Below are 13989 nucleotides of genomic sequence, written 5' to 3' on the forward strand. Positions count from 1 at the left end.
CCTCGATGCGGATTGTTGTAATGCTGAAGCTGTAGCTTATTTAGATAAAAACTATTTCTTATGGAGGCTCGGTGTTTTCGCAGGAGCGCATCAAAGAATTGAGAGATCGAGGATTATGTGAAGGTACATATTTATTTTGTAATTCTGGAAGCTAGATTTTCTTCTGGGAACGGATTTTCTAGGTCTGGACGCTTGCTTCCATTTAAGAAAAAACTGATTTTCTAGCAAATTTATCTTTGAGTTCATTGAAACCAGAGTTGAAGAACTAAACTTGTCATGTTTTTCTCAAAATTGACAACCGCATTTGTGCAAAACTGACAGATTTCTTTCACATCACACCTTTTTCTATACTGCGCATCCGACTGCTTCTGAACATAGCGTGTCTTGTCTTATGCTCTTGCAAAACGCACATTATCCATAAGACCTCCGAAAAGTCATTTGAGAAATCGGACGGAATTGTTGGCGAGACAGTCGAATAGCCCTGAAAGCTCATTTCTATTCGCTTTCCATTCGCTCCATCTTTTCGTGTTGAAAGATGTGGCTTCTGCTTTTCATGTTACTTGGAATCCTAATTTCTACTGAAAGCCAAACCACTACTGAGCCCATTTTGGATTGTGGTTTTTTGAATGAAACCTTCCAGTACACTACTACAGTTTAAAAAAAAGAATATTACTATTCTGGTGAATGCTGTAACTCCGAAGCAGTTCAATTCTTGGATGAAAAAGACCCAGATTGGAGATTGGGTGATAGAGTAATAAATGTTAGATGGGCAACTAGGAATTACAAATGTGGAAGTTTCATTGAGTTCGATATGACAACGTCTACTACTACTACTTCTACTACTACTACCAAAATTTTTTCTAATATCTCTTCTACTACCGTAAAACTTGATTGCTTCTGGCTTCAGCGATCATTTAGTTATCCAGCTGGTACATATGATGGGAACTGCTGTAACTCTAATTCTGTAAACTTTATGGATAATAGAGATCAGTCGTGGGCCGCTGAACATTCAGAAGATGCCAGAGTAGAATATGTAAAAGAACTTCGAGAGCAAGGATTTTGTGAAGGTGAGAAATTCCATTTTCCGATCTACATTTATAAGTTGGCGAATTGAGTTTTCCGCAGATTATCAATGTAGTTTTAATAGTTCTTATTAGATCAAAAGTGATTTATTCGCTTTCAATAGCTATTGATTTGAGTCCACTAGAATCAAAATTGCATATGTTATCTCTTTTTGCACATCACGCCTTTCTTTCTATACTGCACATCTGACTGCTTCTGAACTAAAGTCTTCTCTTATAATGTTGCAAAAAGCACATCATCCATAAGACCTCCGAAAAGTCATTTGAGAAATCGGACGGAATTGTTGGCGAGGCAATCCAATAGTCCCGAAAAGACTCATTTTCATTCGCTTTCCATTCGCTCAATTTTCTTGCATTGAACGATGTGGCTTCTGCTATTCATGTTACTTGGAAAACTAATTTCTACTGAAAGTCAAACCACTATTGAGCCCATTTTAGATTGTGGCTTTTTGAATGAAACTTTTTAATACAATATTACACTTCTACAAAAAGTTCATATTATTCTGGTGAATGCTGTAACTTTGGAGCAGTTCAATTCTTGGATGGAAAAGACCCAGATTGGAGATTGGGTGATAGAGTAATAAATGTTAGATGGGCAACTAGAAATTACAAATGTGGAAGTTTCATTGAGTTCGATATGAGAACGTCGACTACTACTTCTGCTACTACTACCAAAATGTCTCCTAATATCTCGTCTACTACCGTAGCACTTGATTGCTACTGGCTTAAACGCTCGTTTAGTTATCCAGCTGGTACATATGATGGAAGCTGCTGTAACTCTATTTCTGTAAATCTTATGGATAACAGATATCCGTCATGGGCCACTGAACATTCAGAAGAGGCCAGAGTAAAATATGTTAAAGAACTTCAAGAGCAAAGATTTTGTGAATGTAAGTGATTCCATTTCCTAGTGATTAATTGATAAATGTTTCGATTCAAATTTGAATGTTGGTGGATTGATTTTATTTATATACATAGTGTTAATGGTTCTTATTTGATCGAAAGTGACTAATTCATTTCCCATGCCTGTTGCTGTAAGTTAATTGGAATCAAAACATAGTCATCTTCCGACAGACATTTTGCAAAAGGACTAAATTCGTCATATTCTTTTGTCCGAAAATTTTCGCAATAACATGTCTATATTAGAAACGATGTTTCGGATAATTTTGCGGGACTTTTTTTTGGGAATGCTGGACTTTTTGTATCGTAAAGTTGATGGAAGAGACATCAAGAACATAGAGAACGGACCTAGATTACGACGAGTTCTTTAAAGCGGTGGGGACAGGCTATTTTTTAAGGTTTTTGGAGTTAGGGTATGCAATATGTCGTAACGGTGTGCAATGCTTGGGACTTACTCTGTGTACAGCTATTGTCGCTTCAATGTATGGCATCGGGCGCACGCTCTAGCTTCGGTAGCGACGTCACACCTTCAGCATTGGGTCAACAAGTTCAACCGAAATTACGAGAAATTTATTAGTTTCCCACTTTTAATTTCTCGGTCTTAGAAGATATTGTGAAAGTTTGCCGATAACAAGTTTCGCCATCATGACTCGAAAACTCAACTGGCTAGGTGGACCATAAGATTTGCTTGATGAACCATCTAGTACCTTGTCAATCACTTAAGCTCATGCAAAGTTTATTTCCAAAACTAGTTGTTTTACATCATCCGCGTAACTAGGTCCGCTGCTAGGCACTCCGACTGGCTGGCTTCCTTTCGATTCAGTTTCAAACCAGTTTTTTCTCTGAAGCTATTAAATATAAGTCTAACAACTTTCCCAGTGCTTGCTATTGAGCTATGAGAATTATCTTCCTATATCTGTCCTTATCAGTCCATTATTGTGATTCCATCTCTAATATTAGAGGCAGAGGAGATGACACGGACGAAACATACTTTTCGGTTCAATGTCCATTAGTTTTAAAATCAGATTGCAACTGGCTTGGAACTGTAGTTGATTATTCCTATGAAAATCAAAACTACATTTATCACTGTGAATGCTGTAATAGTGGTTCCATTGAATACTTGAACAATTCCCATTCCGACTGGAAGAGTGCCGTCATTAATAAGAACAAAATAGGCGAATATATCCAAGAGTTAAATCGTACGGGCCATTGTGGCGGAGGTAATTTCGATCGAGTCTTTCTTAAAACCATTTCTAGCTTACAAATCCTAAAACGTTTCAGTTTCTACCACTCCATCTACCACTACTACAATCCGCACAACCACTGAAACGACTTCCATTTCCACCACTTCGAGCTCTCTCAACTGTGGAGTTTTCAAGAATACCGAGTGTTGTACAGAAAGTGTAACAAAATGTTTGGAAGGAAAGCAGACCGATTGGCTTTCGTTGGAAACCGGCTATGAATCCCAATTGAAAGAGTGCGACTGTGAGCTCTCGACTACTTCCACTACGACATCAACTGTTAGCACCGGTGAATAGAATAGTGGGAGTAGAAACGAACAACAAAACTTTACAGAAACTACGACCACAATATCGAAGTTCAACTGCTCGTGGTTGTCTGTCCCATTCCAAGACGATAGTAATGGATGGTCTACGCCGTTCTCCTATAACGGAAGTTGTTGTTCGAAAACTGCCGTGAATACTCTCAAAGAGAATCCTGGCAAGTGGATACTGGATAGTACAGATGTTTGGATCAAAAGGAATTACCTGATGAATTTGTTATATTGCACTGAAGACGCTTGCACGTATCCACCAAGATGGGAAAATTGCTCATGTAAAATTCTCCGTTTCTTGTTTTTCCTATATTTTCTAGATTTCAGTAACAATGACATCATCTTCCTCTACAACATCCCCTACAACGACTACTCCTGTTTTGTCATCGTCGCCAGCAACTACAACTGACTCCACCACTTCGAGTTCCGATTCAACAAGCACTGATGCATCGTCCACAAGTCCCACGGATATATCCACAACATTGAAGAACACTGGAGGTGAGTTTTCAAAAGTTTTGTTAGTTTTGTTTAAAAAATATTTTCTAGATAATCGCAAAAAGACAACTTTGGAAACTACGACAGCGACTGATTCGACCACCGATTCGGATTCTACCACACCTTCTGAAACCACAATGTCTTCTGATTCCACATCATCTGTTTATGAATCTTCCACTACGAATGATCCTGAAGTCTCTACTAGTCCAACTACTAGTTCTTCTACAACTAGAACAACTGCTAATGATACTGACGTCACAACAACCGCTACCATTGGCTCATTGTCTTCCACAACTGTCGTTACTACGGCTGAAACCACGGTGACGACTACGTCATTACCTGATACAGCCTCGTCTGGAAACAGTACGACTTTTGGAGGCGCAACTGCTTCAACCATGGCCCGCTCTTCTGAGACTACCACCACAATAACGATCACTACGAAAAGCACAAACGGAAGCACAGAGACCACTCTGACAACTCCAACAACAACTGTCACGACCTCTTCAAACTCAACAACCACCACGTCAGGAGCACAGACCAATGAAACATTAACGCCTTCTTCATCTACGTCTAGCCCGTCACCATTGCCTTCCAGGACCCCAACAACGTCTGGAACTGAACAAAACACCTCTGGCACAACTGTTTCTTCTTCATCTCGAATCGTCAGTACTACCAGTGAGTTCTAGAATTTTATAACTTTTAAATCTTCATAATACAATTTCAGTCTCTACAAAACCTGGAACAACCACCAACGTTGATGGTGTCTATGTGAGTTTAGGCTACCTAGAAGTTTGCATGTTTCAAATTATTTTTGTTTTCGCCTTATCTCTCCCGTTCAATCCTTTACCATGTCTTCAGTTCCGTAATACTACCGTGCAACTCTTTGAGAATTGTACTCAGTTAACCCAAGAGCAAGTCTACTTCGTCAACGGTACAAGGCTCCGAAATGATACTGTGGAGTTTAATGCATGTGTAAGTTTCCAGCCGTTTAAAACCGGGCTGATGAATGTCATTCCTTCTGGAATTGCCTCGATCTTACCTCTCCTACCTGACTAATAACCCGAACCTTTTATGAGACCTGCATGATCAGAGTAGTATTACATAGAACGGCTTCAAGTTAACTTGTTAGATACCTCGGTAACCCTTCATTATAGAGCTCTACTTCACCACTCACAACTCCGATTCCAACCACTACCTTTAACTGGCCAACCGGAACCACACGGATTCTGCCATCTGGTGAAATTGTGAGTCCTTACTAATTGAAAATAAAGCCAACTAAACTTTTTCAGGTACTATCGGAGGTTCTCCAAGCTTTTCCAAATTGCACGACTGTTCTCATGCAGTTGATTTTCAATTCATCAACTAACGAGACACGAACAGAGGTTTCTTCTAATCCAGAAGGATGCGTGAGTTCACCCGAACTAGGAAAAATTTTACATATAGTTTCAGAAGACCACCTTCTCTTCTTCCTATGTGACGTCTCCAATGACTACACCGACTCCATCTACAACTGCAAAGACTACAACTTACAATTGGCCAACTGGCGGGACTACTAGAATTTTGCCAAGTGGAGAAATCGTTAGTTAACTTTTTTAGATTAGTAAAAAAATTAAAATCCTTTCAGATCATTTCGGAATCTCTAATCGCTTACAAAAACTGTACCACCGTTCTAATGCAGCTAATATATACTCCATCGACCAATGAGACTAGAACTGAAACGACAGTGGACGAACAAGGATGTGTAAGTTGCTTGAATCTTATAGTCTAATACGTTTTTTGTTTCAGAAAGCCTCTTCAACCACCCTCTCTACTTCGAAGTATTCGACAACTCCGATGCTCACAACTAAGCCAACCCAATCAACAACAGCAAGAACAACCACTTTCAACTGGCCCACTGGAGGAACTACTCGTGTTTTGCCGTCTGGAGAGATTGTAAGTTGTCTTTGACTTCATGAACAAACTTTATGATTCCAGATCCTCTCCGAGTCTCTGATTGCATACAAAAATTGTACTACTGTCCTCATGCAGCTTATATACAACCCGACGACCAATGAAACCAGAACTGAGACCACCACAGATGCGCAAGGATGCGTAAGAAAATGCTTTGAGTTAATATTGGATTTCAAAGTATTCAGAAGGCCTCTTCATCTTCCACCTCTTCAAAAGTGACTACTACTCCAATGTCAACAACAGTCAAATCTACGACTCCAGCAACCACAACCTTCGCATGGCCCACGGCGGAACAACCCGCACATTGCCGTCTGGTGAAATTGTAATCAGTTTTTAATCAGTACCCAACTATTCATAATCAATTTTTAAGATCCTCTCTGAGTCTCTGATTGCATACAAGAACTGTACTACTGTACTCATGCAGTTGATATACAACCCGAAAACAAATACGACAAGAACTGAAAGCACGTCGGATGCAGAAGGATGTGTAAGTGATCTTTTATTCCAAACGTTCCTTTTTGATTCCAGAAGGCCACCACTACCACAACAGCGCCATCAGTTAAAACCACCACATATAACTGGCCAACCGGAGGGACAACTCGTGTGCTACCATCTGGAGAAATCGTGAGCGGAAGTTATAAGTATTAGCTTGATTTCGAGCTTTCAGATTCTCTCTGAGTCGTTGATTGCGTACAAAAACTGCACCACTGTTCTGATGCAACTGATTTACAACCCGGCAACTAATACCACTCGGACCGAAACAACAAGCGATGCAGAGGGATGTGTAAGTCGTCTAACGTTCTTTGATTCCCTGGTTTTCACTATCTTAAAAAAATTAGAGAGCTACATCCTCCTCCTCGTATACCACAACTCCGATGTCTGGTTCTATAACTCCCTCTCCATCTAATCCAACGACTACCTTCGCCTGGCCAACTGGTGGCACCACTCGCATCCTCCCGTCTGGAGAAATCGTAAGGATACATATCTGTTGATCCCTCTCATCCGCATTTCAGATAATCTCGGAAAGCTTGATAGCTTACAAAAACTGTACCACTGTACTAATGCAGCTGATTTACAACCCATCTACCAACACCACCAGAACCGAGACAACAGCTGATGCTCAAGGATGTGTAAGTTGTTAGTTTCCGTGTGTGCGTTTAAGATTCCGTGTTACAGAAAGCCAGCTCGACGACCCCATACTCCGTCAATAACACCTCTCCCATGACCACCTCAAAACCCACTAGCTGTGCTTATCCGGACCTGGACTTAACCAACACAATCCGTCCCACTGAGAAGGAATTGAAGACATCTTACTCAATTGGAGAGCAATTAGTTCATATTTGCAAGAAGTACTATGCTTTTGAGATTGCTGGACAGCCATTCAAACTCTATCAGTGCATGCCAAACGGCAAATGGGCAGGAGTCCCAGAGAAGTGCATTGGTAAGAAAAGTTAGGATTCTCTGAAAAAATCACAATTCGATGTTTTCAGCCGAGGAGAGAACAGAGCTCTGATCCTTCTGGGAACTTCATCAACTAATTAATGTTACGCCTGATTTCCGAAAATGAATCCTTCATTGTTACCTCTTTTTCCCCTTTCAATTTGACAGCAAGGCAGTCCAAGATCCTATAATTCAAAAACAGGGCCATTAATTCAAGAAATTTGCATAGACTCTCTGTTTCAATCTGAGAACATTAATTAGGCGGTCCTTTTTTTCTATTCAGTGGGAAACAGAGAACAGAGATTGATGGGGAGATTCAATAAAAAATATTTGGTGTCGAATTGAAATTGACTAGGAAAAATTTGCAAAAAAACTGGAAAAAACATAACCTCGAGTTTGGAAATAGTATAAATTCACAACTTTCCGGTCTCGCTGTTCGGAAAGAAGTTTGTGTGTGCTTACTGAAAAGTTGAGAATACATTTAGCCAAAAATTTTGGAAAAAATCAAGAAAAACTATGTTTCTGTGCACACAGCCGTGTGTACAAATGATTTTTTATAAATTAGAGTAGATCAAACGAGATCAGGGTAGATCAATAATCCATTCTTCAGTATCGATGTTCATTTTTCAAAAACAAATCCTGTTTTATAGAGAAGTTACACAACTCTCTTTTTTCAATATTTCCAGCTCTTCAATTTCTTGGGCATTGTATTTTATTTGCTCCCACAAATCTATAGATCATGTTTTTCTATTCTGAATTTTAATTCAAATTTTCTCAATCTCATTCCAATTTACCATTTTGCTCCAATATACACACTCTCTTCCTATTAAGAAGCGTACCGCGCCCTCTTTTTACAGAAAAAGAAGAAAACAAATTGACTGGTGATCCATCTCGAATTTCGCGTTTCAAATTAGTCCTCCTTCTTGAGGCTCCATATATTTATTGTCTGAATGAGGAGTAGTGAAATGAGAAAAATTGGAAAAATTTGCATTGTAATTGAAGATTTTCCAATGGAGATGTCTTCAAATGGAATGTTCCAGGAGGAGTCATAACAATTCTTATTATTATTTGGAAATTCGAAAAATTAACATAATTCTCGTAATACGAGATCCATTTAGATAGCGGCACCTGGACTCGAGACTGATCCCCCCTCAAAAAAAGGTTACTGTAGTCATCCAAAAAAAATTTTTCTGTTCGCAAAAATTCTACCACTCCGTTTTCTTTCACACAAATATTCTACTTTTGTCTCAAAAATGAGACCATTGGGAATCGAATAGAGAGAAAGTGACTAGTGTTTAGTTGTGAGGAGGAAGAGCTGGGATGAGTTATATGTAATAATAATGGTGTCTCCTTTTTCAATGCGCCAAAATGGCGTAGATCGAGATGGCGAGATGACAAAGTTTTATTTTTGTCTTATTTTCGATTCGGAAACATGGACATTATGGGAAGAGGATATCAGAAATTTTATTTGAAAGAAGACTTGAAGCCATTCATTTTATCTTCATCGGAATAGAAATACATACCGTCAAAACTGTATTAGAAGGGCCCCCACATCGTAAAGTTTCAGCTAATTTTTCTTGGCTCCTTTGCAAGATATAAAAAATGCGCCAACTGATAAAACACTTCTGGTATTTTGATGAACGAACCAATCGACCACTTTTTGATGTCTTAGATAAGAAGTGAGACAAATTGGCTCAAAGTTTATAGTTAAGGGGCCCTTCTATTACAGGTTTTGTTGTGTTCAATTTAGATTTTGGGAAGCTCATCAAGTTTCCAACTTTAGAGGTCGATGCTTTTTACAATTACAACTTGAAATACAACTGGAATTTTCAGTAGGCCGCTCATCTTTTTTGACCTCTATTTAACCGGCCCATAATTAAAAAATAGTGGTCATCAAATCTAGCATCTTTCTGGGAACTAGAAAAAGTCGCCGTTTTTGTTATTTTGGACCCAACATTTCTCATTTTTTGGTGATTCAGCTCCCTTGCTCTCCTTCTGAGGTTAAAAAAAAACTACAGAGTGATCGAATGCTTCAAGCCACTGAAGTTTTCATACCCATAATCTTAACATACTATCTCTCATTAACATCTCAAAGCTGTCAGCTTCCAAGCAATTGGAACATCATTTCAACACCCTGTTCTCTGTCAATCATCATCCTGACTATCCGTTCTTGACACCCCATCTCTCACTCCCCTCTCCACACCAATAGATAAATCTTCCATGAACCTTTTTCTGGTGTTGCATCTCACTCCTCACAAACTAGTGTGTGAAATGGAGAGGGAAATGGTGACTACCGGATGGGGGAGTGCGCGAACCCGAATTTGCATAATTTCATGATTTGGAGGAACAGGAGAGAATTGTGGAAGAAACCAAAAAAGATGGACAGCTCATTGGAGAGTTGTTGAGAAGAAGTTAGGAGAGACTTCACTAAACTTATGAGATGTGATGGACGACAATGATGAAATGGTTTGGTCAGGGAATGTCTGGAAAAAGGAAGTTTGGAGTTCTGGGGTCAGATTTTCCCCGAAAAAGAAACTACCAAAAATTCTGTAATAGAAGATCTCCTTCAACTTTGACCTCAATTATCTCGGTCCCTGTCAAAGGTATGAAAAAGCTGTCAACTGATAAATTGTTCATCATTATATCAAAAACGTTTTATCATTTTATACATGTTTGATACCTCCGAGATATTAGTGCGCAAACTTGGCAGAGGGGGACTCTTCTATTACAGACTTTACAGTAACCTAAATATTGAAAAACTGGTGGAATGAAAATTATCAGTCTTCCAAATGTTTATCAGTGATAAAATATCAAGTCTTAGTTTCTCCGTTTTTGAGAAATTTGAGTTTCGTGCCTTAAAAAAAACTTTTCAACCCGAAAACTTTATACTCTTCAACTCAAATCTCTAAATTCCTTTATCCCCATTTCAATCTCTATGCAACAACAAATAATACTAAATATCCCATCATCCCTGCTTCTCCCAAGTTGCGCAATTCTCTCTTAATAATTGGGGGATGGGCTCCCCTTCTTTCACAAAATTCGAAAAGATTATTCAAAACGATAAAGACTTTTCCATCATCTCTCTGGGCTCCTCGTCTAAAAAGGCTCGATTTCCAAAATAAAACTTTCTCATATTTTGAGAAAAGTTTTGGGAATCCCATGGGGCGGAGAAATCACATCATATTAGTATATGTTAATTGTTCTCTCTCCCCCTCGCAACAAGGCCACGCCCCCTTTGCCCGGGCTCATTGGTTTTGGGGCTCGGAAGTGGGCGGAGTCTGGCTTATGGTTTTTTTTTCTTTGGAGGAAAGCATTTCATTGTTTGTTTGTTTTCTGGAAGAAGTGAGGGGCTTCTGAGTGGTATACTGTATTCTTCTCTCGTTGGAAACAATGCTTAGCGATTTGGAAGCCAGTGTTGATGTCGATACAGAACCGGTGAAAATTATGAATGATATCTGGAATGATTTCTGGAAAACACAAATTAATTCAGGTAAGACATAAAGTTTTGCTGGTCTTGGGTTATAGAAAAAATCCAAAAAAAACGTGTTTCAACCTAATTTTCAAAAAACTAGGCTTTTTTTCTAGTTTTTGAACAACTGCGAATCAGCTTAAAAGCTGCTAATAACTGAAACGTTTTTTCAAACTGATATCTGCATTTTTCCAGTTCTTCTAAGCTGTTCCGATGGATCGGAGACATCTCCAATCCCTGAAAATGATAAATCCCTTTCATCACGTGAGCAAACAGCGTCACCAGATGAGGAAATGCCAATGGAGGAAGATGGAGGACTAATGGAGGATGATACAGATATTGGAGAAACATCTGCAAAGAGGAGAAGGACCAGAACTAACTTTTCGGGTAGGTACATAGCACGGTCGTTTGTCCAGCTAGCAGAAAAATTTCAAATCAGAAAAATGTGTCTAATTTCTTATTTGAAACTTTTACACTGAAATCAGAAAGAGACAAAGTTTAGGTTGGCAACTGGAAGAACTAGAGTCAGCATTTGAAGCTTCTCACTATCCAGATGTCTTCATGAGAGAGTCATTGGCAATGAGATTGAATTTGTTGGAGAGTCGAGTTCAGGCATGTTCTGGTAGAGAGTTTTGCCTGGAAGTTATTATAGTATTGGTTTTGAAATCCTATTGTAGCCTGTTTAGTCTATGCCACTCTGCATAGTTATTGTAAAACCAGTAATAGAAGGGAAAAAAAAAGTTTTTACTAATCAACACATTTTTGATACCTCTCACAGGAAGCGAGACAATTGAGCTAAAAACTTCACAGCTTGGGAGCCCTTCTATTACAGGTTTTACAGCATCTCTTCTATTGAAAATTATAGTGTTAAGAACATATTCCATGTCGCTTCGTTACAAATGATTATTCCAAGTTCTAATCGAAATATAAAATAGTTGCTAATAAATTAAACTTGACGGGTAACATCCCAAAATTTTCAATAATTAATATTTTTGTATTTCTTAGCGAAACCCAGAAATAAACTGCTAAAAGTTCAATTTGGGTGTCGTTTTTTAAACATTCCTAGTAACATAAATTACAAGTAACGGTGCAATTAAGTTCCTTACTATTTTGCTTTTTTTCAACAAAACCTCGAGCTTTCTCTTCTTTTCCTCATGAACTACCGTATCCCTCAGTTCCCATTCAGTCTTATTGGTTTTGTTTTGCGAAAAAAATAGAGACGCAGAGCATATCCCATTGAGTGGGACATGATGGATTGTGGGGCAGAAGAAAACAGTGAGACGGATGCTCTCGCGCTCGCTTCGAATTCCCTTATGAGGGCGGAATAACTAACTACTTGTTTGCTATTAGAGAGTCTTTATGATGATGATGGGGTTACGGTAGCTCGTTTTGAAGGAGCAGGGATTTAAAATTGAAGGTGTTAGTACTTTAGAAAAATAATTCAGCAAAAAATTGGAAACTTTTTGAATTCCTAAAGGTTCACTGGATATACATTTTGGTGCACCATTAAACAATTTTTCAGCTCATACTAGGACCTATATGATTAGGTCAAGTTGAGAATGTTTTGGGACTGGTACCACAGTAAATGAAATCCACGCAATAATACCGTCAAACCTGTTATAGAATCAAAATTGAACAAGAACTAAACTGTTTATCATAATATCCAAAACATTTTAACAGTTGGCACAATTTTGCTATCTTGTTTAGGAACTGACAAAATTGAGCTCAGTAATGGGGGCCCTTCTATTACAGGCTTTGCGGTATACACCCCTTTCCACCATAGAAAATTGGTACTTTTGAAAGTTTCTTTTTGCTATCTTTGAAGTAAATTTCTATTTCTGGTTCCCCCCCCCCCCCCCAAATCGCCCACTTGTCACCCACCTAATCTACCCCTGAAAATCTCCCCAAAAAACATTTCTCTCCCAATTCGCAAAACCATTAATTCCCGGCCGAACTTGCAACTCTATTTCCATCCCCCCATTTCTCTTTTCTTCCAGTAGAGTCATTCTTCTTTTAATCAGATATATTCTCCCTTTTTCAATTCCTTCTTCTTCGTTTAGCTCCAAAAATCGAAAAATAAGATAAGGAGGAGACTCGTATACGGCCAATAAATTTTGAAGTCAAATAAAGGGAGTGGCAAATAAAGGGGAAAAACTAAAAAAATGGATAAGGGAAATTGAAATTACTAGAAAGTTTGAGTCTCGAAACAGTTAAAATTCCAGGTGTGGTTCCAAAATCGGCGAGCAAAATGGAGAAAGCGAGAGCAGAATCGACATACTGGAAGTGATCTTAAAAAAGTGGGAGATGGATTGGGAGCTGAGCCAAAGGTACATTCAATTTCAGCAAAATTGAATTCACAATTTTCAAATTTCTCGAATTTCAGCCTCTCCCAACATTTCCCTTCTCCATCGACAGTATCCTGGCTGTTAGTCGTGTGCCACGTGGCAGAAGACCAAATGCAAAGTATCCAAGGGTTCAGGTTAGTGAGAAAGTGAGCTCTATTAAAATTTAACTTTTTTTCAGGCCTGCAAAAACCTATCCCCATTCATGCTCCCGTTGTTCCCCATCACTCAGCCCGGTGGAAATGTGATTCGCGAGAAATCGCCACCACCGGTGCCACAAGCAGCACCAGCCAATCCATTGACTACTGTAGCCGAACTTTTGAAAAGTGTATAATTTTGAATTTCCCGCTTTTATATCCGCCGGTTATTTTACCTCTCTCCCATGAACAATTTTATTATCTTTCACATTTTTTTTTGTTTTTGCTTGGTGGGATTCCAAAAAAATATCTGACTGCGGAGGGATGTACTTACGCAGAATGCGGAAACTTTATTGATATCTTTGATGTTGAAATAGAAAGATGAAACACTTTAAACCGTCTTTATTGGAGAAAGAAGAATCAGAAAAATCAGAAGAACTAAAAGAGCTAGAAAAAAGAGAGAGGACTCAAAGGATCAGACAGCAGGGGTTCTTCTTCGCTGGCTTCTTTGGTGGTAGACGATGTGGCATTTCTAAAAAAATTTCAGGTTACTTTTAGGGCTCAAAAAATGCCAACTCACGTGGTGGTCTTGCCGGTTCCGCCGGAGTTGTAATGATGGAAG

General features: G+C 38.9%; 2 protein-coding genes across 2 annotated transcripts; both read left to right on the forward strand.

Moving 5' to 3' along the window:
- Nucleotides 1-811: 811 nt before the first annotated feature.
- On the forward strand, nt 812-7492 carry CBG00999 (the record flags this gene model as incomplete). Its single annotated transcript, XM_002629717.1, has 21 exons — nt 812-1067; nt 1610-1972; nt 2945-3202; nt 3264-3512; nt 3558-3815; nt 3862-4032; nt 4081-4704; nt 4754-4797; nt 4888-5001; nt 5184-5273; nt 5319-5435; nt 5479-5607; nt 5654-5770; nt 5815-5961; nt 6004-6120; nt 6165-6293; nt 6350-6466; nt 6508-6603; nt 6993-7109; nt 7156-7420; nt 7470-7492. The coding sequence occupies 21 exons, from the start codon at nt 812-814 to the stop codon at nt 7490-7492; spliced, it is 3801 nt and encodes a 1266-aa protein (XP_002629763.1).
- Nucleotides 7493-10809: 3317 nt separating this feature from the next.
- On the forward strand, nt 10810-13564 carry Cbr-unc-4 (the record flags this gene model as incomplete). The annotated part of the gene is made up of 6 exons (XM_045241657.1): nt 10810-10909; nt 11084-11275; nt 11391-11500; nt 13111-13215; nt 13272-13367; nt 13412-13564. 6 exons carry the CDS (start codon nt 10810-10812, stop codon nt 13562-13564), a joined length of 756 nt encoding a protein of 251 aa, XP_045091688.1.
- Nucleotides 13565-13989: the final 425 nt, after the last annotated feature.

The sequence above is a fragment of the Caenorhabditis briggsae genome, assembly GCF_000004555.2.
Source record: "Caenorhabditis briggsae complete genome, chrII, whole genome shotgun sequence".
NCBI classification, from domain to species: Eukaryota; Metazoa; Nematoda; class Chromadorea; order Rhabditida; family Rhabditidae; genus Caenorhabditis; species Caenorhabditis briggsae.